The following is a 21,970-nucleotide window of genomic DNA, read 5'->3' on the forward strand; positions in this document are numbered from 1 at the left end:
CCCAAGGCAGTGAAGCATTTCTTTTGGCCACGAGATTTAAGAAATTTACGTGTTAAATGTTAAAGTGGAGAAAGTAAAGTAACAGGGATGAAGAGAGAGTATAGTAGGAGAGGAAATAAAGTTTTTTGTCCAAAAAAGGAGACTCAACTATATTGGGACTATCCAAAAAAGAATACGACACAACTACCTTGGGACGGAGTTATAAAAGTAGGATCCATCTTTCACTGACATTTTCCACCCACTTTCTACTACATTTCTTAAAACTCGTGCCCTCAAACTTAGCTTTGTATTAATGGAACGGAGGGAGTAGAGTTGTCAAGTGGGCCAGCCAGGGCCAACGTATGAGGGGATGGGCTTTTATTAATTTTACTAGGCCCAATCCACTTGCAAGGTGGGCCTGGGTTTGGCTAGGCTTGACTTTGTTTAAATTTTTTATTTATGTATTCTAAGGAGATGCTGAATATATTATAAGAAAAAATAAAATGTATAACTTGTATTTATATCTTATTTACACTAAATCTAATCTTAAATTATGTGTGTAAGTTCATTTACTTACTTTGTATTAACATTATTTTTTATTTTTTTATTATATCTAAAAGTAAGTGCATAATAAAAGGAAGAACCAATACTGTTACTTTTGTTAGTAGATGATAGCATATGGATTGATGTTGTATTTTTAAAATTAGAATTATATGAACTAACTAACAAATTTAAAGAATTTAATATTATTCATCAAAATTTAAGTTTGAATACGTAATATTTTTAAAGATAACTTTCACAATCATCTTTCTTACATCTTTGATTAAAAAAATAACAATCATAATTTCTTCATAATTTCTTAATTGTCCCATAAATCATAATTTCTTAGGTTAGACATTAATGAAGAACATTTCTTCAAATGTTTTATTAATGACCTGCATTTTCGATGTGTGAAATGATAGACCGTGCATCAGCATTCCTTTATGGACTTCATCACATCCACTTGCTATTAAATACTCTAATGATCATGTTACAACTATAATACTCCCTCTGTCCCGCTTTAGCAGTCCCATTGACTTTTCTGCACTCGTTTTGTAAAAATAATAATAAATAGTTAAAGTGGGAAATAATAAAGTAAAAAAGAGAATAATGTAGATAAGAGTCTTCTCTACATTATTCTCTTTTTTACTTTATTATTTCTCCACTTTAACTATTTATTATCATTTTTATAAAACGAGTGCAGAAAAGTCAATGGGACTGCTAAAGCGGGACGGAGGGAGTACTATTAATGTTGTTATGAAAGTAGAAGATTAACAAACCGACATATGTGGACACAATCATTAATTTCATATGGTAAAGAAGACTCCACAAAGAGGTGCTAACCATTGATCTATGACTTGATCCTCTTTGTTTTCTACTAATTGCTAAAATATAACCTCCGAAAAAGTCGTTGCAATGAAGCTTCTTTTTTACACTATAAATACCAAGTGTGTTTCCCACATTTTCCATCACATTTCAATCACACACAATCGAATACACTCTCATTGCATTTCCATATATTTAGCTCAACAATAAAATTAGAACAATGGTTGCCATCACCTATGATATCGAAATCCCATCGTCAGTCTCAGCTGCAAAGATGTTTAAGGCCATGGTGCTCGATGCTGACACTCTCATCCCCAAGATCATGCCTCAGGCCATCAAGAACGTCGAGATATTGGAAGGAGATGGCGGCGTTGGGACTGTTAAGATCATCCATTTTGGGGAAGGGAGTCAGTATAAGAGCGCTAAGCACCGTGTGGAGGCCATCGATAAAGAGAACTTGACACACACCTACAGCATCATTGATGGTGATGCTCTGGCTGGAGTCCTTGAATCCATCACTTATCACATCAAAATCTTCCCAACCGAAGATGGAGGAAGCATCTGCAAGAACAGGAGCATTTACAACACCAAAGTCGACATCAAGATTAATGAGGAGAAGATCAAAGAGGGGAAAGAGAAGGCCATGGCTATGTTCAAAGCCATTGAGGCTTATGTTCAAGCCAATCCAGACTGTTAGAAGTTGAAACGCCTTGGTGAGTGAGTGAGTGAATAAGATGTGGTGTAGCTGAATAAGCTGTTTCTCTTGTAATTGTGGTGATTTATTTTCGGAGTGTGTGGAATGATCGTTTTATAATAAGAAGTTTGTTAATTTTGAATTATTAATATTTAAGATACAATTATTAATTAGACTCAATTACAAACGTTTGTGTGTTGAATATTAATAGGAACGTTGGTAGGTGCAGTTGATTATTGGAGTAAATATTTGCTTATTATAATGTGCAAATTAAAACGGAAATCTCTCTCCCTCCAAAATTCAATTCTCAACAATTGTGGAAAATCTCTCCCCCAAATTTCTCATCTCAATTCATTCCCACCTCACCTTTCTCTGGTTTGTATCTCCTCTCCATTTCCCCATTTTCTCATCATCTATGCTCCTTCGCGTTTCAATCTTCACCATAATCAATCATGGGTCAGCAAGAATTGATCTACAGTTTCGTCGCCAGAGGCACCACAATTTTGGTCGAGTACACTGAATTCAAAGGGAATTTCACCACCATTGCTTCCCAGTGTTTGCAGAAGCTTCCCGCTTCCAGTAACAAATTCACTTACAACTGCGATGGCCATACCTTCAATTATCACGTCGAAAATGGATTCAGTACGTTTTCGACATTCTCTCACCATATCGTTCAATTCATGTTTTATTCTCTGTTTTTGATTATTTTTTGTGTAATGCCCAAATTGGAGCTACAGAATTACAAGGAGATGTGATTTGTGAAGTGCGATTCATGACATTCTTCATATTGTATGAAAAATTGAATGCTGGTTGCGTTGTTGATTCAATAAGGATATATGAGGTGCTAAATCTATAAACGGATAATCAAACTCTTGTCTAGTACTATTATACTCACACAGATCGATTATATGGTGTACTAGTTCATGAGGTATAGCATCTTCTGTTAAGTCGCTAATCCTTTTGCGTTGCTGGAGTAGTATATTTAAATGGAAGATTGCTGAGAAAAGAATTAAGGTTTGCTGTTACTTTGAGCAGAAAGTTATGCCACTATTCACCCTCATTCTCAGTTTCAATTCCTTAGAAAGAGGCACTTTTTATAAGCAGATTAAAATATAAAAATGGAAAAGGCTATATCTAGAGTTCAAGCTCTATGAATGTGTAGAATTTTCTTGTTATTTGTCTTTAATATGTACGCATTTGTTTTTTCAGTTACTGGATCTTCTTGGTTTATGGACTGTATAATTGTCTTTTACATGCTGCATTTGTAGCCTATTGTGTTGTTGCTGTGGAATCTACTGGTAGACAGCTTCCCATTGCGTTTCTGGAGCGTGTTAAGGAAGATTTCAACAAAAGATATGGAGGGGGCAAAGCTACAACTGCAGGCGAACATAGCCTCAACAAGGAGTTTGGGTATAAGATGTTTCTTTATTTTTACAATACTTTCTACTATCTTTCATGACATTGTCAAACTCATTATGGTATTCCAGCCCCAAACTGAAAGAGCATATGCAGTATTGTGTCGATCACCCTGACGAAGTGAACAACCTCGCTAAGGTCCAGTCTCAAGTTTCTGAAGTAAAAGGTGTTATGATTGAAAATATTGAAAAGGTAAAGATGTTAACTGTGTTGTCTCGCTGGATAGAGCTTTGTGTTCTTATGGCTCATCATTCATCTTGATCATACCTGTTGATACAAGTCTGTTAATTACTTATTAGGTTCTCGACCGAGGGGAGAAGATTGAATTGCTTGTTGACAAAACTGAGGATCTAAGGTCACAGGTCAGTTTGACAGATCTTGGCTGCAGTTAGTAATATGCATAGGATTATTTCATTAATATTTTCCTTAAACATATTTGTATCTGGGGTTTCAGGCCCAGGATTTTAAAGCAAAAGGAACACAGCTGAAGAGGAATATGTGGTTTGAGAATATGAAGATCAAGCTGATTGTGATTGGCCTCTTGATACTTATAGCTCTCCTCATCTGGGTTTCTATCTGCCATGGTTTCAAATGTTGATGCAAGTATACATGCTCTGCATTTTTAAACCAGTTCTTTTCTCTTGGTCTGCAACTTGAGATTTGCTCTGATTCAGAGATGAAATATAGGTGATTAGTAGCAGATTAGATTTTTTTGCTGATGGTTCTTGTTTCTAGACGGTTTATTGCTGTATTTTTGTTCTTCTTTCAATTACATTTCGTCCCTCTCTTGCTCTCTTTGTCCCATGTATGAATCTTGCCAGCAGTCTCATACTTTAACAATAATAAGAATTATCACTTTAACCATAATAATAATGGTGATGCATGCATGACACAACCCCTGAAACACTGCTATAAATAAAATTTATATGCTTAATTTGTGGGAAATGTGTAATATCATAAATTATTACTAATATTTTTGGGTGCAAAGTGGAGTATAAGACGAACAAAGATGATAGAAAAACTATTTTTTTGGGTGCAAAGTATAAGTATTTCTATATGAAATAAAGTAGGGAAGTGTACGGCCTGAGAGCGTCCACTATACAGGAGCCGCGAGCCGCGGCTCCCTATAGTGAGAGGGGTGGGCAGCCGCGGGGGGGGGGGGGGGGGTTGGACGTGGGCGCGCCACGTTCGTGGCCTGGCCGCGGCGCTTGGGCGCGAGCCGCGGCCCTCCTATAGTGCCGGCCACGAGCCGCAGCTCCCCTTTTCCGAATTTTTTTTTTTTTTTTTTAATTTCTTCTACAAATATACCCATTTTTCCCCAATTTTTTACACCATTCCAATCTCCACTCTTTTCATTTTATCACCAATTATACTTTTGAAAAATGAGTTCCGGCGATGAGTTCCAACAATTGGTGGATAGGGAGTTCGATGAACTCGTTCAAGAGGTGCAACGGGAAGCAGAAGAGGAGGAGGCGGCGGCGTTCGTTCGCCCGTTCTATCATCGGCGGACCATCTGGCGTGACCATGTCGGGGCACACCATCGGTTGGTAGAAGACTACTTTGGCGATAACCCCCGTTACCCAGCAGAGATTTTCCGTCGCCGCTTCAGAATGTCGCAACGGTTATTCATCCATATAGCGAATACATTGGCGCAGCGGTACATGTGCTTCACATTGCGCAATGATGCTACCGGCCGACCCGGGTTGTCGACATATCAGAAGTGTACCGCTGCAATTAGGCAGCTTGCCTATGCCGGACCCGCTGATATGTTCGACGAATACCTACAGTTGGGTGAAACAACTGCTCTGACGGCGCTGAGGCAGTTTTGTAATTGTATCCAGACCATCTTCGGTCCGGAGTATCTACGGAAGCCAAATGCTGATGAGTGCCAGAGATTGATAGATATGCACGGGCGAGTGCATAATTTTCCGGGGATGATGAGCAGCATCGATTGCATGCACTGGGAGTGGAGGAACTGCCCAGTGGCTTGGAAGGGGCAGTTCACATCTGGATTCAAAGGAAGACACCCAACAATGATACTAGAAGCTGTTGCTGACTACCGACTGCGAATCTGGCATGCCTATTTTGGTGTCGCAGGGTCGAACAACGACATCAACGTACTAGATTCGTCCTATCTCTTCAATGATGAGTGTCGGGGTGAGGGTCCGACGGTCAGATTCATGGCCAATGGGACGCAGTACAACATGGCATACTACTTAGCCGATGGGATATACCCTCGTTGGCCCGTGTTTGTCAAGACGATCCGGCAGCCGGTTGGGCCGAAACAATCCTATTTTGCGGCCAAACAAGAGAGTGCTAGGAAGGACGTTGAGCGTGCTTTTGGTGTCCTCCAATCGCGATGGGGCATTCTTCGGTGCCCGGTTCGACAATGGCACGAAAATGATGTCGCCTCCATCATGTATGCATGTATCATATTGCACAATATGATAATAGAGGACGAATGATATTCTGCAGAGAACTGGGCACCGGAAGAGGGTGCAAATACGAGTCACGGTGTTGCAACCGCCCCACTGCAGATGGGTGTACCGCGTAGTGATGCATACTTGATCCAACGGTTCGCCGATATGCGGAGGGAAACATCACATACGACACTGCAGGCTGATATGGTAGAAGAGGTTTGGAATCGTAGGGGAGGAGGGCGTAGAGCGTGATATGCGTTGGGAAAGTAGTTTATTAGAAGTCGGGAATTTTCGTTGTATAATTTTACCCCTTTGTATAATACAACGAAGATTTTGTTTTAATTTTAGTTCGTATGCATTTTTTCAATTATTATTGTAGTAGAATTAAAAAATAAATAAAATGGAAAAAATTAAATTTTTGATGGCTTGGCCATGTCCACTATAGTGGAAAACATGAGCATTGGTGGCCTGGCCATACTTTGTAGCTTGGCCCGGCCATATATAGTGGACAACCTGAGGCCCATTATTTGATTGGGCTCATTATCATTTGAGCCACAGTTACTTACCGTTGGAGGAGATCAGATCAGATCAATGTGAATTAGAAAATCAGATTAGATTATTGAGTCAATTATTTAAAAAAATACAAATCCCAATGTCTTGTTGTTTATTCAACGATAACGCTCAAATGAGATATAGGATCCCAAATTCTGTTCTCCAATCAAAACACGCTCTCAAATATCTAAGTAATGAAGACCTGATTAAAACTACTTTATCCAGGTAAATAATTTGGAACAAACTAAGACTACTTTTAGGATTGATTTAATATATCGGCTGAAAAATATGAACTATTTAAAAAATATGAATTTTTAATTTTAAAATAATTAAAAATATATATGAGATTTACACTTTATTTTATTTATAATTTATATCGTCACACTAATACTATGTATACTATATTATAAGGCCGGGGAAAAATACCGAAAAAATGATATATCGTTCGTATCGTATTGAAAAATATCGAAAAATTATCGAATTTTCAATATATCGTAATTTTCGATACGATACGATACTGTATCGTAAGTTTTCGATACGATAACAATATGAATTTCCTTACATCGCGATATATCGTTTTATATCGAATACACGATATATATCGTATATATCTAAACATATTGAAATTCAATACATATTGAAGTTTAAAATTATAAATATATATAAATCCATTTAATTTTTATGTTATTTTTCAATTTTAAAATTAGATTTTTCGATATACAGGTATTCGATATGATAACGATATTTCGATATATCGTTAAGTCGAATTTCGGTACGATATACCGAAATATCGATACGATAATGATATTGATATTATCCATATCGAAAGTTCGATATATTAAAACTTTCGATACGATAATACAAACGTTTTCGATATGATATATCGTATCGACCTACCCTTACTATATTATTTACTTATGATTCTCTTATTTTACTAATTATATATTTACACATATGTTCGTATTTTGAAGGGATTGAGAAAGTACTAAAAAAAAAATTGGTTGATTGGGTTGTGTAAAGATGTGACGAAATAAAAAGGTAAACAAGCTATTTGACTATTTGTAGTAGTCTACCAACTAGTCCGATTTGATGAAGCGGTAGTTTAATTGAACTTTTGCTCTAAAAGGAAAGCACGACCAATCATTCATACACACTCGTGGCGGCGTCTCTATGTCCAAGCAAGCTTTCCACGTTACACCAATAAATTTGGTATTCTCGTCACTGATTCCTTTCTCACAAATACTTTCTTCCCTGATTTCTTTCTCAATTTATCTCCCAATAAATCACCCCATAAGTTAAGAAGAGAACAGATCTCTACTCACACACAGAGTTGAACACAAGCAGGTACATTACATTGACTTTTTCTTCTTTTTAGTTGATTTTAGAAGACAGTTGCGACTTGCGATCATATTCCTCCTCCTTAACTATGCTAAACAGGGGTTTTCTTATAACTGATTAAATAAACCAAGGAAAGTCGTAGATAATTACGAGTTGATCGAAATAATCAAGTAGTACTAGCGATATTCTGAGCTTGGAAAAGGTATGCTCCCTATGACTTGGTTAAAGCCATCAGCTTTCAGCATATAACTGAGCATCGAGTTTATCTTTTTTTACTGTGATCTGAGCTTGCTTATAACTTTTTACTGCACTTGATGCTCTCGGTTGTGAAAAAGATGCTGTCATATGCTTACCAGTGCTACAATACATGATTTTGTGTACTTGTTTTTTTTTTAATTTGTTTGTTTGTGGTCCTTTTGGGTATAGAGTATATTTCAATGGCAAGAAAGATGCTTATTGATGGAGAGTTGGACAAAACCAGTGAGGTGGAGACTCACTATGACTTCGATTTGTTTGTCATCGGGGCAGGCAGTGGTGGAGTCCGTGCATCGCGGTTTTCAGCCCAGAATGGAGCTAAGGTACAATTTCTGTGAAATACTATATGGTTAACATGATAAAGAGTGTGATGTTTGGTTTAAAGTTTTATTTCTCTTTCACTTCTGTTTTTATTGATAAATTTATGATTATTGTACTGGTGGCTAACACCAGTTTTTTCTATGTTATCAGTACTTGATAGTATTTGTGGATTCCTTTTCAATTCTGTTGTATAATGTTCAATAATGGATATCTAGATGTCGGTGGGGTTTGGTTGCAAGTGGCAACCATGCTCATGGTCTTTCTAACTGACCACTGATCATTCATCGCTGACCGAGTTGTGTCTACAGAAGTCATTCTCCGCAGTTGATGAGACTTAAATAGGATCCTCACCCCTCAGTTCAAGAGATACTTGTTAATTGTCCTTTTCCTACTTCAGAAACAAGACTATAATGAAGCTATTTTTCTCTATTATTTGTATTCTGCAGATAATGCTAGGTTCTTTTCAGTGTATGTGACATAATTTCTTTTTGTTACCAGGTTGGTATCTGTGAGCTTCCATTTCATCCTATCAGCTCTGAAGTTATTGGAGGAGTTGGCGGAACGTAAGTATATATAATAGTGGACACCTTGGCTTCATAGTTATGCTTCTCCTCTTTCAGCCATGTGACTTGTTTCATAGTTTTGGTGACAGTTGATGGATTTTTTACTAGTTTGTGCCGGTCATCCTTCATTATCTCTATGTTCACCTTTTGCTTTCCTCGGGGAGGACATATTTCTTGTTCGGATTTATTGGATTGATGTCTTACCTTACCTTGATTATGGAATTTGGCGGTTATCCGGGAATAGCAAGTGTGTTTTAAGTTTATTTTAATTTTGATTTAGGAATAAATTGTTTTCTTTTAGCTAATGCATTTTGTTAATGTTGTTTTTTACTCTGAAAGACGCGTTTGGAATAATGGGCTTCGGAATTAAGCTTCAGAACTAACAATTGTTTTATATATTTCAGGTGTGTGATTCGTGGTTGTGTTCCTAAAAAGATTTTGGTATATGGCGCTTCGTTTGGGCCTGAACTGGAGGTGAGATCTTGATTTAATGACATGAGGAGATGGAGATTATTGAAAAACATGTTGTGTTTCTGAAAAGTTATGGCCGACTGGCGCTTTTGTTATCTCTGTTAGCTTTGTTAGGTTTTCCCTATCAATAACTGTACCTGGTCTTCAATAGGGATTAGTGCATGAACTGGTGGTGAGTCTCTGATTTGATAGCATGACAAGATGATTGAAAAATGTGTTGTGTTTCTGACTATTTCCTTTCGTCTGTTAGCTTGGCTAGTTTTTCGTTCTTGATACTAGTACCTTATCTCGGGTTGTGCTTTAAAAGAGTATTGAGTAGTTTTCTGCTCTTTATACTTACATCCTTTGTTGGAGTGCCATATTTGTTAGGAACTAGTATTGAACTGGATACTTTTACTTCCTTTTCATGTTTCTGCATAATATTTGATGGTTGTGTGTGAAAATGACTAGTTATATTCCTAGTTCTGGTTGAACTGCAATGGGTTGCTGGTAAAAAATAAACATCATGTTACTGCATTATCTGATAGATTATCCTGTTGTTTAGACTGCCAATTCTGGTTTTCAATTATTTTGCCCTGTCAGTGGAAGAAACTTTTAATATGTAGCATTATCTGATAGATTATTCTAGTATCATTAATATGTGCATTTTGACCAAGTGGTGCTCTGGAATTGCAGGATGCGAGGAACTATGGGTGGGATGTGAATGAGAGAGTTGATTTCAATTGGAAGAAACTTTTACAAAAGAAGGTATGTGGAGTATAAAAGAAACTTTCTTAAATAACTACTTTGTAGTTCAACTGTTCAAAATAAGTGTCGTGTTTTAGCTTTGGAATCATATTAGTACCTAATATAAATTTATTCATTACTAGGAGAAGAACCTATAATAAACACATTCGGTAAGATGATTTATGGCCAAGCTTACTCATATGATTATATCTTATAAGATGGTAGATCTTATTTGGAAAATAAGCTGTACAGTGCAAATCAGTTAGTATGACGCTTCCCCACCAACTAGTAGGTCGTGGTTTCGAGTCACCTAGAGGTTTCAGTGTGTATCACTCCAAAATAAAATAGTTATTGATGTTTAGTTAATTTACCTCTTAAGATGTTTGTAAAATGATCCGAAGATAAGCATTTTCTCAAATAAGATCTGTTTTTTCATAAGAAGTTTGGTTTGTTTATTTAGAAGAGCTCATAGGCTCCCAACATCTTATATGTTGTTTCAAAGAGCTAACACCCAAGTAACTTAATGGAGGTGAGGGTAAACTAGGATGAAGAATACACTCTACCTAGAAACTCTAAAACAACATTTTAAATTGTAGGGAGGATTTTAGCTATATTAATGTGCACATCAGAGATCTCATTAAATCAACAAAAACTATTTTATGAGACTTATAATCTCATTGTAAATTTATAATTTTATGTTCTTATCACAGTCTTCTTGTGTCATAGTCAGTTTTCATTTTATCCATTTTCAGACTGAAGAAATACATAGACTAAATGGTATCTACAAGCGGTTACTTTCCGGTGCTGGAGTTAAGCTATTTGAAGGAGAGGGAAGAGTTATTGGCCCTAATGAGGTTGAAGTTATTCAGTTGGATGGAACAAAAATTAGTTATTCGGCAAAACATATTCTGATTGCAACTGGAAGCCGGGCTCAGCGACCACCTATTCCAGGCCAGGTATACTAGTTATGTTCAATATGATCTAATTTTCTAATCTTTTCACTTTAGTTTGGGTGTATAGAGTTGATCTTAATGCCTCCTGTAATTTGATTTCAATCCATATTGAAATCTATCCATTTCACTGTACCTACCTAATGTTTATCTCTGATTCTCTTTTCCTTTTAGGAATTAGGCATCACATCAGACGAGGCATTGAGCTTGGAGGAGCTACCTAAGCATGCTGTCATACTTGGTGGAGGGTATTCTACCTCACCGTGCCTTTTTAATGCTTCACCTTCTATGTAGGATGCTTAGAATTTTCTGACCCTTTGTTCTTTGATGTAGATATATTGCTGTTGAGTTTGCCTCAATATGGCGAGGAATGGGTGCGAAAGTGGATTTGTTCTACAGAAAGGAACTTCCTTTAAGGTCATAAGATTTCTGTGACTTCCATCGTCTACCTTGGTTTCTAGCCGCCTGCTGTTGATATAAAGCGTTTGGATTATACGCACATAGATTTTGCTTCATCTTCACTTAGTTCCTTAAGCTAAACTATCTTGTGTGGTTTCAATATCCATCCATTTCATTCAATGATGCATCACCTTTTATGGCCGAGTGATTTCAGTTTCCTTTTCACCTAATAGGCTCTAATCATCGAAACGACATTGTTCTGATGCTTAGGCATAAAAGAAGTCCATGTATAATCCACCTTAGATTCCGGTGATTCATCATTCTGTCACCATATTCCATTTCTGTTCCGAGGGATATATATTGAACAATTTTCAAAGTTGAGAGTTTTGAAGTGAAATTCTGAAAGTTTTGAACAAGAGCCGTTAATAAACCCATAATTTAATATTCATTAGGTTTGCCTTTCTCTCTAGTATGTGCCTTCTATTTATGATACTAGATGTGAGAGTTGAGTGTGTACAATTTAGTTTAAACGGAAATGATAACACTATGATTTTGAATAAGTTAGTATTCTGTCTGTAGATGCATATCTCATAAAAGGTTTTAATGAGTATATTGTTGATTAACTGGACCTCATTCTATTCACATAAAATCCTATGACAGAGGATTTGATGATGAGATGAGAGAAGTAGTTGCAAAAAATCTGGAAGGCAGGGGTATTAACCTTCATCCTGGGACAAGCTTATCAGAGGTACTTTCTCGTTTACTTTTCATTCTTTACATTGTCTTCCTCTGGCATTTACCCTTGAAAATTCAATATTTTACTGAAAGAAGAAAATGAGACTGATAACAGAAAACAAAATCATGTTGCTAAATGTGTGAGTTTTATGACAGTGAAGCTTTTGCAGTCTTTCAGGAATATAGTGTATCCATTTATTTCAACATTTAATGCGCAATTACTTAATGATGCAGCTAACTAAAACAGAAGGCGGTATAAAAGTTCGCACTGACCATGGTGAAGAAATTGTAGCTGATGTTGTGCTCTTTGCCACTGGTAATATAGTGGGTTATAATCAGCTCTGTCGTTCATCAGTACATGGTTCTCCAGAGCTCGTTTCATATGCCGAGAATGTGATTTGTCATACTGCTATGTTTAATGTGATCTGATTATGCATTTTTAATGTTAGGCTAACCTATTTTGTCTCTACTCCGAAGCTGTTTATGATGGTCTCCTTGGTTACAGGTAGGGCTCCTAACTCAAAAAGGTTGAATCTGGAAGCAGTAGGTGTTGAACTTGATAAGGCTGGAGCTATAAAGGTCAGCTCTTATTTACTGAATGTTTCATGATTATCTTCTCTGTATTTTGATGAATCGGATGAACTTGGACAATGCCCTTTTCAAGTGTTTTACTGACATGATTCTCAAAATTTCTCATGTTGCACTTTGTTAAATTTACCTTTGATATATGGTAGTTTGGTTTATTTCTCGGTGACCATAACCTGTTACACCTCTGGAATGTCAGGTTAATCAATACTCTCAGACCAACGTACCTAGCATATGGGCTATAGGTGATGTTACAAATCGAATGAATCTTACTCCAGTAGCTTTAATGGAAGGCACCTACTTTGCAGTATGTTACTCTGAAATTCTCATCATAACTCATGTGTTTGTTTCTATAATCACGTTTGATTATGCATATGGACATAGTTTAGTTGTCATGCTATAATATTTGTTATTGAAAATGTCTTGTATGTTGTCTGCAGAACACTGTATTTGGTGGAAAGCCAATGGCACCTGATTACAGCAATATTGCCTGTGCCGTGTTCTGGTATTACCGCCTTTTTCCTTCTGGAAACCTTATTTCATTCTTTATCTGTGGATCAAAGGGGTGTAGGTTATAGGAATCGCATCTCATGGCCTGTATTATAATTCTCGAGTTGGCATCTTCGTGGGTTGGATGGGTTGATTACTTACCAAGTTTAAAAAAATGCTTTTGGCCTCTTTCTAGCTAATGACATGAAAACAATTTGTGACTTGGCAGTTTCTATTGCCAATATTTGCTTAATTTCTTTGTAGTGAATTCAGTTGAAAACTTGTATTGCTTTTACTTGGCAGCATACCACCACTCTCTGTAGTTGGTCTCAGCGAGCAAGAGGCCGTAGAGAAAGCAAATGGCGACATTTTGATTTTCACATCTACGTTCAATCCCATGAAGAACACCATTTCTGGGTATGATTGATGGACATTAATTGCTTAATCTATTTACTAACATATGGATATCCAATAATATTCTTCAAAAACGAAATCATGTTTTCTAGTGATCGAATAAATCTCTACCTTAAATGCTTCATTCCTGAAAGAATGCTATTAAAATGTACATACACGCAAGATGGTTCAGTTTCTTGAAAATATGGTGTAAGAATATCTTTTTATGGACATTTGATTTTTTTTTCTCTGTTTTGATTCTGGTACAGACGTCAAGAGAAAACTATGATGAAGCTTATCGTGGATGCTGAGACAGATAAAGTCCTCGGAGCATCCATGTGTGGGCCAGATGCAGCTGAGATCATGCAGGTCCTTGTCAATTCTTCCTTATTTATTGTGTGCCTTTAGTTTGTTGTCTTGTCTATCTATGTTCATGGAAAGAATAGCAACAATTAAGGCAAGCTAATATTATTATCTGTCACAGGGCATTGCCATTGCTCTCAAATGTGGAGCTACCAAAGCACAATTTGACAGTACTGTGAGTTTCCACAAACTCACCCTTCTCTCTCTCTCTCTCGATTTCTCTTATGAATTTTCATTTACATGATTTTTGTTAGGTTGGGATTCACCCTTCTGCTGCTGAGGAATTTGTGACAATGAGGTCAGTGACGAGGCGGGTCTCGGGTGGCAAACCTCGGACCAACCTGTGAGAGTTGATCACATGATTGATTATATCTGGTATTCGGACACAACATTATAGCAATAAATCATACAAGTGGGAGATGTTTTTTTATATGCGATAGATTTGTTAGATTTACTTCGGATTTTAGCAAAAAGCAGTAGCAAATGTTGAATAAAGCTTGTTTCATAGCTAGTAAATTTACCTATGTTTGATATTCCCTTATTTTGCTATACAACTTTTATCAGGAGTATGTATCATTTGACAATATCATTTCTATGATCTATATATGTGGAATGTAGGGGTGCTTAAACGGTTAACCGGAATCGGAACCGGAACCGACCGGTTAATTGAGGAACCGGAACCGGAAAATCCGGTTTCGGTTCCGGTATCGGTTCCAACTTTTTAAATAACACCGGTTCCGATTCGGAAAACCGACCGGTTCCTAACCGGGAACCGGATTATAATTCAATTTTATTTTTTTATAATTTAATATACTAAAAAATCTAATTTATTGAATTAATTTTGAATTAAAGTAAAATAGTTTGAAACATTGAGTGATTTTTAGATTTAAATATTTAATCTGTGATACTTTGAATCTATAATTATTTTCCTAATCCATTTTTTATGAACTAACTACAATGAGTAGAACATCATAAGTTTGTTTTTAGTTTTCAAAAGAACTTATACAAATACAATATCATTTCATATGATATATTTATTACAAATTTATGTAACAATTCATTTAACATACGATTTTAACATATTTGTGAATAATTTATTAAGTGTTCCGGTATAAACCAAATAGTCACAACAATATCAATTAGTATTGGAAATTCCAATGAATACTATGTTTAGCCAAAAAAGGGAAAATGAAATTCAATTTTAAAACTCATTTTTTTAAAAAAAATTGCTAAAGTTTAGAACTCCTATTTTTGTATTAGTAAAAAATTGCTAACATAAACTAGTCCGACCCGACCTACTACACTTGGCATCACTCTAATCCATATATGAATATTATTGTATTGTTGGTTTGTATTTTGTGTATTTATTTTAATTTTTAGGTATTATTTGTTATAATTCTAGATGTTGGATTATTATTTTTTTAGTATTGAACTATTTATACTTATAAATAAATTCGGATTAAAATTACACATCGGTTCCGGTTTGGAACCGGAATCGACCAGTTCTTAACCGGCCGGTTCCAAACCGGAACCGATCGATTCCGGTTCCGGTTCTTGAATTTATGAAAATTTAAAACCGGTTAACCGGTCAATCGGTCCGGTTAGAACCGGAACCGGCCGAATAAGCAGGCCTAGTGGAATGAGTTGTCATTTCATTGTGGCAAAACACGTTTTTAAATTCTTGCACACTAAAGTTTAAGTAGTTCAAGTTTTATTAATTAAATATAGTAAATCGAGTATATTATGTAACGAAAACATAAAAGAATTATTGAAATTGGAGTCTTCAGTTTCAAATCTAATACTCCCTCAGTCTCATTAAAGATGACTCACTTTTCTTTTTAGTTTGTCTCAATCAAGATGACTCATTAATTAAAATGGAAACTCATTTATCTCTACTTTATCCTCTCTCTTACTTTACTCTCCCCATTTAACATACAAAATAAAGTTGCATAAAATTCCGTGCCGCCCAAGAAATGGATCATCTTCCTTGGGACGGAGGGAGTATCAGGTATAGCAAAATATTTGAATTTAAAATTAAATTGTAATTTTAATCCCTCTAATTCCACAATTTAAATTCTATATCAGAAATAGATAATTAAAATTTTAAATAATTATAAAATTGGACACCATTAAACACACTGCATACACACATGCACTGCATGTACCCTAATAAATAAAGCCTAAAAGTTAAGTAAAAAAGTTGAAGCATAAAAATAAAAAATTACCCCCACACAGATGTAGACTTAAATTTATTGGAGAGAAGAGGCGCGTCTGTAAAGGTAGAAGAAGGGCGGAAAGCAAAGCCTTGAAGAATAAGCCCACATTTCCATCTCCGTAGTGTTCCCACCAACCGCGTTTCCACTTCTCCTTCATCTCTCTCTCCCACGTAGAAGCTTCCCACATCCACCTCCATCCATCCCTCACCCTCGCCAGGATGCAGCTGCACCACTCGTGCTCGTGCTCGTGCTCCCACACCCTCATCATCCACGAACCTCATACTCCCCTTGGCCGTCTCCACCCCCTCCGCCGTCTCCCTCAATTTGTACACCAAATACGCTCCGTAGACTGTCCGCGGATTCAGCGTTCCTGCTGCGATCTTTGCTCGGACATCAAACCTCCCCGGTGAACACATTTCCGCCACCTCCCTTCAACAAATTGCCATCTTTACTTAATTAGGAGTACTGCTAATTAATAGAATAACTAAAGCAATAGTACTAATTAGTTATACGTACCTAGAATAATTATCATCAAATCTCCATTGCCACTTCACTGAGTTGTTTCCAAAAGTAATGATCAGATCTTTTGCTCCCACCATATAACTTTTCTTCCCATTCCTTTCATCTTCCAGGTAACTCTGTTTGCTTGCACCGGTATCATCCATGAGAATGAGAATGAGATACATTATATCCTAATTAATTAATTAGGTTAGGGATGAAAGACAAGCTCACCGTATAAGTTGACAGGGAAAATGGAATATTTTGGTTCTTAATGATCGCATCGTGTAGGTGATCATAAAATTCACGACTAAAACTGGAAGATCGAGAGCTGAAGGCGCTGGAATCCGTTGAAGGGCACAGGGCTATCTCGCGGTCTTGCTGTCGCCGTAGCACGGCCACCACCAGCCTCTCCCAATTGTCGTAGTGCTTACTCATTATAATCAGATCAAATTTTATCAACACCTCTTTCCCTTTTATGTTTGAGGTCTCGCTCTTAATTAATTACCATGTAATGCCTTTAGCAGTTAGCACCAACTTGCTGACTGACTTCTATGTCTTTACCACGAAGTTGCTGGACTTCTAGCCTCTCTCTTCTCTAACTCACTCTCAATTCTCGTATTCTCCATTCATCCACTCTCTTTCTCTCATATTTCTCTCTCTATAAATAAACAATGAATCCTGATGGAAGTCCCAGGTACTCTGGCAGCCCTGTATTCGCCGTCCCCAATACCCCGGCGGCCCCCGATGTACTCTAGTGGTCCCTACCCATGAACCCTCAGACAACAACGCTTTCTACAACTATTGCTACGGACATATTATTGACCAATACTACAGTGACTAAGGGTGTCTCCGGTGGCGCCCCTCCCACTAGCCCTTCCCATTCCACGTCATCACTAGCCCTTCCCATTCCACTGCCACATCACTAGCCCTTCCCATTGCACTAGGACTTCCCGCAATAAAATTATTAAATTCACAATTAAAATTAAAATTTACGGAATTAAAATTTACAGAATTAAAATTTCGATACGAGCCGTATTTATAGAGTTTTTTTTTTTTTTTTTTTTTAAAAAAAAAAATATTCGGTGGGACGTCCGAGTGGGACGTCCTACCCACGCCACAGTGGCCGTCAGGTAGGACGTCGAGCTGAGGGGCGAGGCCATCGCAGGGGCACTCGGGACGGGCGTGGGCGCCCTTCCCGCCCACTATGGCGCCCGTCAGGTCGCCCGTCCCCGACGGGCGAGTGGGAGGGGGGCAGGTGGAGATACCCTAAGTTTATCGTCCGAGCATGTTGGTACCCACCGGGTTTGAGTGATTCCAACATTGCCCCGGAGACTGAAGTTGAGGTTGATCTAACCTTCAGCACCGACGAGTATGAAGTGTCGGACCTGAAGCTGTCTCCTCCCAAGGAGAATCCCACTTCGCCGCTGAACAGAAAGGGGATGGGAAGAGAGAGCCGAAAGTGGTCGAGCCGTCTGAGCATGCGCCCGCCTCCATTATGAAGAATGACAGTACCAAAGCGAAACAAATGGAAATACATTCTGAGGGCGGTTATGATGGTCTTGCTGCAAGACACCGGGCGGGCCTTCAAGTATACCAATACTGGGAGAAGGTTCGGTATATCGATAGGTAGGCAGGTGGCATCGAGTCTAGCATAGGCTCCAGCTTGAAACAAACGAAGCATATGGTTGCGGGTGGCCAATACACTTCAAGTGGTGGTGGTCGATCTGAACCCGACTACGAGGAGGTCGCAAGCTAGTTCGCGGGAGCTGATGCAGAGGGCTCAAGCTCTAGTGGGCGAGTCTCGGGTGGCAAACCTTGGACCAACCTGTAAGAGTTGATCATATGATTGGTTATATTTTTTAGAGTAAAGGTCCTTTTTGGTCCTTAACATATGACGATTTTTTGATTTTGGTCCATAACATTATCTTTTGAATTATTTGGTCCTTAACAAATAAAAATCGATCACATTTGGTCCGAAATGGACGGAAATGGTTAAATCTAACGGTCAACGAATATTACTTGAATTTTGACCGGATTAATATTCAATTAACTGTTTTTTTATTTTTACAAATCAATTAATATTCAGCAATAGCGAGGAGAGCGGTCAATCACGACGCCGATTTCAGGTTTCTGCACGATTGCATTTCCGACCTCTTCGCGGATCGGTTGAGATTGGACATGGAGATGTTAAAATTGGGGAAATTGAACCGAATTAGCCTCGCCGCGAAATGGTGCCCCTCTCTGTATTCGTCGTTTGACAGAATCACACTGCTGTGTGAGACCATAGCGAAGAAGGTGTTTCCGGTGGCGGAGTTTCCGGAGTATGAAAGCGTGGAGGAGACGTATTGTGCGTATAGAGTGAGGGATCGGCTGATGAAGGAGGTGCTTGTGCCGCTAGGGATTTTGATGACAATGTTTCAGGGAGTATGTATGGGACTCCGATGAAGGTATCGGTGGCGCTAGGGATTTTGGTGTCGGAATAGAGTGAGGAGCCATGGAAAGCTCATCAATTTCAGCGAAAATCCACAGCTTCAAAAATTGGAAGGGGAGAGTTTGAAATCGAAAATTGTGTTCGTTAAAAGTATGGAATGGGGGTATAACACTGATTTCCAGAAGGTGTTTGATGTGATACTTGAAGTGGCGGTGAAAGGGAAGATGAAGGCGGAGGAGATGGCGGAGGAGATGATAAAGAGGTTGTTTGTGTTCAGTGATATGGAATTCGATGAGGCGTCGGCGAATCCAGGTGAGACGGATTATGAGGTGATAGTGAGGAAGTATAAAGAGAAGGGATATGGAGAATGTGTGCCGGAGATTGTGTTTTGGAATCTCAGGGATTCGAGGGCGCGGTGCCGGCGAACCAGAAAGGGGTGGCGCATTGCCGTAGTTGATTGAATATTAATAAAAAACAGTTAATTGAATATTAATCCGGTCAAAATTCAATTAATATTAGTTGACCGTTAGATTTAGCAATTTCCGTCCAATTCAGACCAAATGTGACTGATTTTTATTTGTTAAGGACCAAATAATTCAAAAGATAATGTTATGGACCAAAATTAAAAAATCGACATATGTTAAGGACCCAAAAGGTCCTTTACTCTATTTTTTAGCAAAAATGATACAACTGCAAATGTTGAATAAAGCTTGTTTGATAGCTTGTAAATTTTCCCTTCTATGTTTGATATTCCCCTAGAAATTAAAGTTTGATATTCCCTTCTATGTTTGATATTCCCTTAGAAACACACAATCCTCTAAAATTAAAGTAACCAGTTGGCTCAAACAAAATTAAAGTTTGTTCCAACTTCCAACCAAATGTTTGATATTCCCCTAGAAATTAAAGTTTGATATTCCCTTCTATGTTTGATATTCCCTTAGAAACACACAATCCTCTAAAATTAAAGTAACCAGTTGGCTCAAACAAAATTAAAGTTTGTTCCAACTTCCAACCATAAAATTAAAAATATACTCCGTATAAATTCTCACCAATTTATAAGATGATTTAAACTTTGAGGCCACCACAAAACAAGAGGTGTGGCACGTGTGGGTGTAGTCTACGCTAACACTGGAGTGGACTTGAATTTACTAGAAAGAAGAGGTGTTCGTGGATTGGTAGAACAAGGTCGGAACACAATGGCTTGAACAATAAGCCCACATTTCCATCTCTTGGTCTCCAGCAACCGCGCCTCCACTGCTCCGTCTTCTCTTCCAACGTAGAAGAATCCAATCTCCACCTCCATCCACCCCTCCCCTCTGATCTCGGCCCCACCAGGATGCAGATGCACCACTCGTTCTCCCACAGCCTCCATATCCGAATTATCTTCCACGAACCTGATTAACCCCTTGGCCGTCTCCAACCCCTCCGCTGTCTCCCCCAGTTTGTACACCAGATACGCTGCGTACACACTCCGCGCCTTCAGCACTCCTGCTCCCATCTTTGCTCCAACGTCAAGCGTCCACGATGAACACAGCTCCGCCACCTCCCTACAACACAATTGCACCTTCTCATCTTTACTTCATTAATTCAATTAATCCATAAAATAACTAAAGCAGTAAAGCAGACTCATACCTAGAATCATCTTCAAATCTCCATTCCCAATTCCTCGAGTCGTTTCCAAAAGCAATGGTCAGATCTTTTGCTCCCACCATATAACTTTTCTTCCCATTCCTTTCATCTTCCAAGTAGCTCTGCTTGCACCATGATGGACGAGATGGAGGAGCATAATTTATATACGTGTTCTTGGATCGTGACGGATTCAAGAAGCGAGACTTGCTCGCTGAAGAAGGTCGTTGCCAACTTGCTGGTGTCGTTTGGCGCCGTTTGAGCTGAGGAAACTTTTTTTTCCTTTCTGTTGTTGTCTCTGTCTCTCCCCCATCTTGATCGCTGGCAAGGCTATTGCTCACCGCAGTTGGCGAGGAAAATGGAAAACTTTGGTTGTTGGAGTACTTGATGATGGCACCGTGTAGCTGATCGTAAAATTCACGGCTAAAACTGGAAGATCGAGAGCTGAATGCGCTGGAATTCGTTGAACGACACAGGGCTATCTCCCGGTCCTGCTGTCGGCGCAGCACTGCCACCACCAGCCTCTCCCAATTGTCGTAGTGCTTACTCATCTTCACCTATACAATTTTTATACGATCGGATCAAAATTTATGAATCCTTTGTCCTTTTTTTTTTGTTTAAGAGGATACGTCTTCTTTCTGAGTCGTCTGTGCTCTGTATTGCAGTTAGCACGAAGTTGCCGAGGGACTTCTCGCTAGGCCCTCACTCATTTCATAAGGAAGTTGACATATTATATCATCGTTTTAAATATGATTATATAACACAAAAGAATGCAAATCTATTTATTTTGTAAGGATCAATAATTAATTGAGTGAAATGGAGGAGTACATTTTAAGCCTCTATACTATCCGCGATGCATTTCTATATTTTGCTTGTTTAAAGTACTTTGGCTCTTTTTCACCACTTTTTTCAGTTTAAAATGCCCCAAATATATAAAGGGTATTTTTGTCACTAACTTTCCAACCGCAGCCGCCCGCCTTTGATTTCCCAGTCAAATAATTAAGGGAAAACAGGAAAATTTCAATAGATAATTATTACTAATTCACAATTAATAATCATTAAACTAATTCAAAATTCACATGTTGATATTTCCCATCACTAAATCAGACCAATGATAGTTAGCTAGGTAATGGAAACATGACAAATTAAAATCAACAATCTAATTAATTTATCATTGTAAAA

At 38.1% G+C, this 21,970-nt stretch overlaps 4 protein-coding genes and 2 pseudogenes across 4 annotated transcripts; 4 read left to right on the forward strand and 2 right to left on the reverse strand.

Annotated features, from left to right (window-relative positions):
* Positions 1-1,503: 1,503 nt before the first annotated feature.
* Positions 1,504-2,183, forward strand: LOC125196860 (major allergen Pru ar 1 pseudogene; annotated as a pseudogene).
* A 110-nt stretch (positions 2,184-2,293) lies between these two features.
* Positions 2,294-4,249, forward strand: LOC125196850 (vesicle-associated membrane protein 721-like). The gene is made up of 5 exons (XM_048095510.2): positions 2,294-2,680; positions 3,307-3,448; positions 3,526-3,646; positions 3,754-3,816; positions 3,909-4,249. The coding sequence occupies exons 1-5, from the start codon at positions 2,491-2,493 to the stop codon at positions 4,050-4,052; spliced, it is 660 nt and encodes a 219-aa protein (XP_047951467.1). The 5' UTR covers positions 2,294-2,490; the 3' UTR covers positions 4,053-4,249.
* Positions 4,250-7,566: 3,317 nt separating this feature from the next.
* On the forward strand, positions 7,567-14,603 carry LOC125196140 (glutathione reductase, cytosolic-like). Its single transcript, XM_048094527.2, has 18 exons — positions 7,567-7,770; positions 7,864-7,966; positions 8,191-8,342; positions 8,839-8,903; positions 9,308-9,377; positions 10,050-10,121; positions 10,853-11,056; positions 11,225-11,298; positions 11,384-11,467; positions 12,110-12,197; positions 12,419-12,500; positions 12,690-12,763; positions 12,969-13,076; positions 13,210-13,274; positions 13,562-13,675; positions 13,921-14,020; positions 14,136-14,189; positions 14,269-14,603. The coding sequence occupies exons 3-18, from the start codon at positions 8,202-8,204 to the stop codon at positions 14,359-14,361; spliced, it is 1,488 nt and encodes a 495-aa protein (XP_047950484.1). The 5' UTR covers positions 7,567-7,770; positions 7,864-7,966; positions 8,191-8,201; the 3' UTR covers positions 14,362-14,603.
* A 1,422-nt stretch (positions 14,604-16,025) lies between these two features.
* LOC125191602 (F-box protein At2g02240-like) lies at positions 16,026-17,297 on the reverse strand. Its single transcript, XM_048088993.2, has 3 exons — positions 16,963-17,297; positions 16,747-16,868; positions 16,026-16,659 (listed from the first exon to the last, which is right to left on the reverse strand). Exons 1-3 carry the CDS (start codon positions 17,164-17,166, stop codon positions 16,236-16,238), a joined length of 750 nt encoding a protein of 249 aa, XP_047944950.2. The 5' UTR covers positions 17,167-17,297; the 3' UTR covers positions 16,026-16,235.
* A 936-nt stretch (positions 17,298-18,233) lies between these two features.
* On the forward strand, positions 18,234-19,619 carry LOC148927172 (uncharacterized; annotated as a pseudogene).
* Positions 19,620-20,141: 522 nt separating this feature from the next.
* On the reverse strand, positions 20,142-21,496 carry LOC125192822 (F-box protein PP2-B1-like). Its single transcript, XM_048090483.2, has 2 exons — positions 20,795-21,496; positions 20,142-20,709 (listed from the first exon to the last, which is right to left on the reverse strand). The coding sequence occupies exons 1-2, from the start codon at positions 21,337-21,339 to the stop codon at positions 20,280-20,282; spliced, it is 975 nt and encodes a 324-aa protein (XP_047946440.2). The 5' UTR covers positions 21,340-21,496; the 3' UTR covers positions 20,142-20,279.
* Positions 21,497-21,970: the final 474 nt, after the last annotated feature.

This window comes from Salvia hispanica, chromosome 4 (assembly GCF_029641045.1).
Source record: "Salvia hispanica isolate PSC_SH4W2 chromosome 4, Shi_PSC_v1, whole genome shotgun sequence".
In the NCBI taxonomy this organism is placed as follows: domain Eukaryota; kingdom Viridiplantae; phylum Streptophyta; class Magnoliopsida; order Lamiales; family Lamiaceae; genus Salvia; species Salvia hispanica.

What these genes read in the sequence shown, in the direction of transcription:
- LOC125196850 (XM_048095510.2), top strand. Translation starts at nt 2,491, where the DNA reads ATGGGTCAGCAAGAATTGATCTACAGTTTCGTCGCCAGAGGCACCACA. An exon ending in TCACGTCGAAAATGGATTCA is followed by an intron (nt 2,681 to 3,306) that starts GTACGTTTTCGA and finishes CTGCATTTGTAG; the next exon opens with CCTATTGTGTTGTTGCTGTG. An exon ending in TGATTGAAAATATTGAAAAG is followed by an intron (nt 3,647 to 3,753) that starts GTAAAGATGTTA and finishes ATTACTTATTAG; the next exon opens with GTTCTCGACCGAGGGGAGAA.
- LOC125196140 (XM_048094527.2), top strand. Translation starts at nt 8,202, where the DNA reads ATGGCAAGAAAGATGCTTATTGATGGAGAGTTGGACAAAACCAGTGAG. An exon ending in CGTTTGGGCCTGAACTGGAG is followed by an intron (nt 9,378 to 10,049) that starts GTGAGATCTTGA and finishes CTGGAATTGCAG; the next exon opens with GATGCGAGGAACTATGGGTG. An exon ending in GCTGTCATACTTGGTGGAGG is followed by an intron (nt 11,299 to 11,383) that starts GTATTCTACCTC and finishes TCTTTGATGTAG; the next exon opens with ATATATTGCTGTTGAGTTTG.
- LOC125191602 (XM_048088993.2), bottom strand. Translation starts at nt 17,166, where the DNA reads ATGAGTAAGCACTACGACAATTGGGAGAGGCTGGTGGTGGCCGTGCTA. An exon ending in TTTCCCTGTCAACTTATACG is followed by an intron (nt 16,869 to 16,962) that starts GTGAGCTTGTCT and finishes GCAAGCAAACAG; the next exon opens with AGTTACCTGGAAGATGAAAG. An exon ending in TTTGATGATAATTATTCTAG is followed by an intron (nt 16,660 to 16,746) that starts GTACGTATAACT and finishes AATTTGTTGAAG; the next exon opens with GGAGGTGGCGGAAATGTGTT.
- LOC125192822 (XM_048090483.2), bottom strand. Translation starts at nt 21,339, where the DNA reads ATGAGTAAGCACTACGACAATTGGGAGAGGCTGGTGGTGGCAGTGCTG. An exon ending in AGATTTGAAGATGATTCTAG is followed by an intron (nt 20,710 to 20,794) that starts GTATGAGTCTGC and finishes ATTGTGTTGTAG; the next exon opens with GGAGGTGGCGGAGCTGTGTT.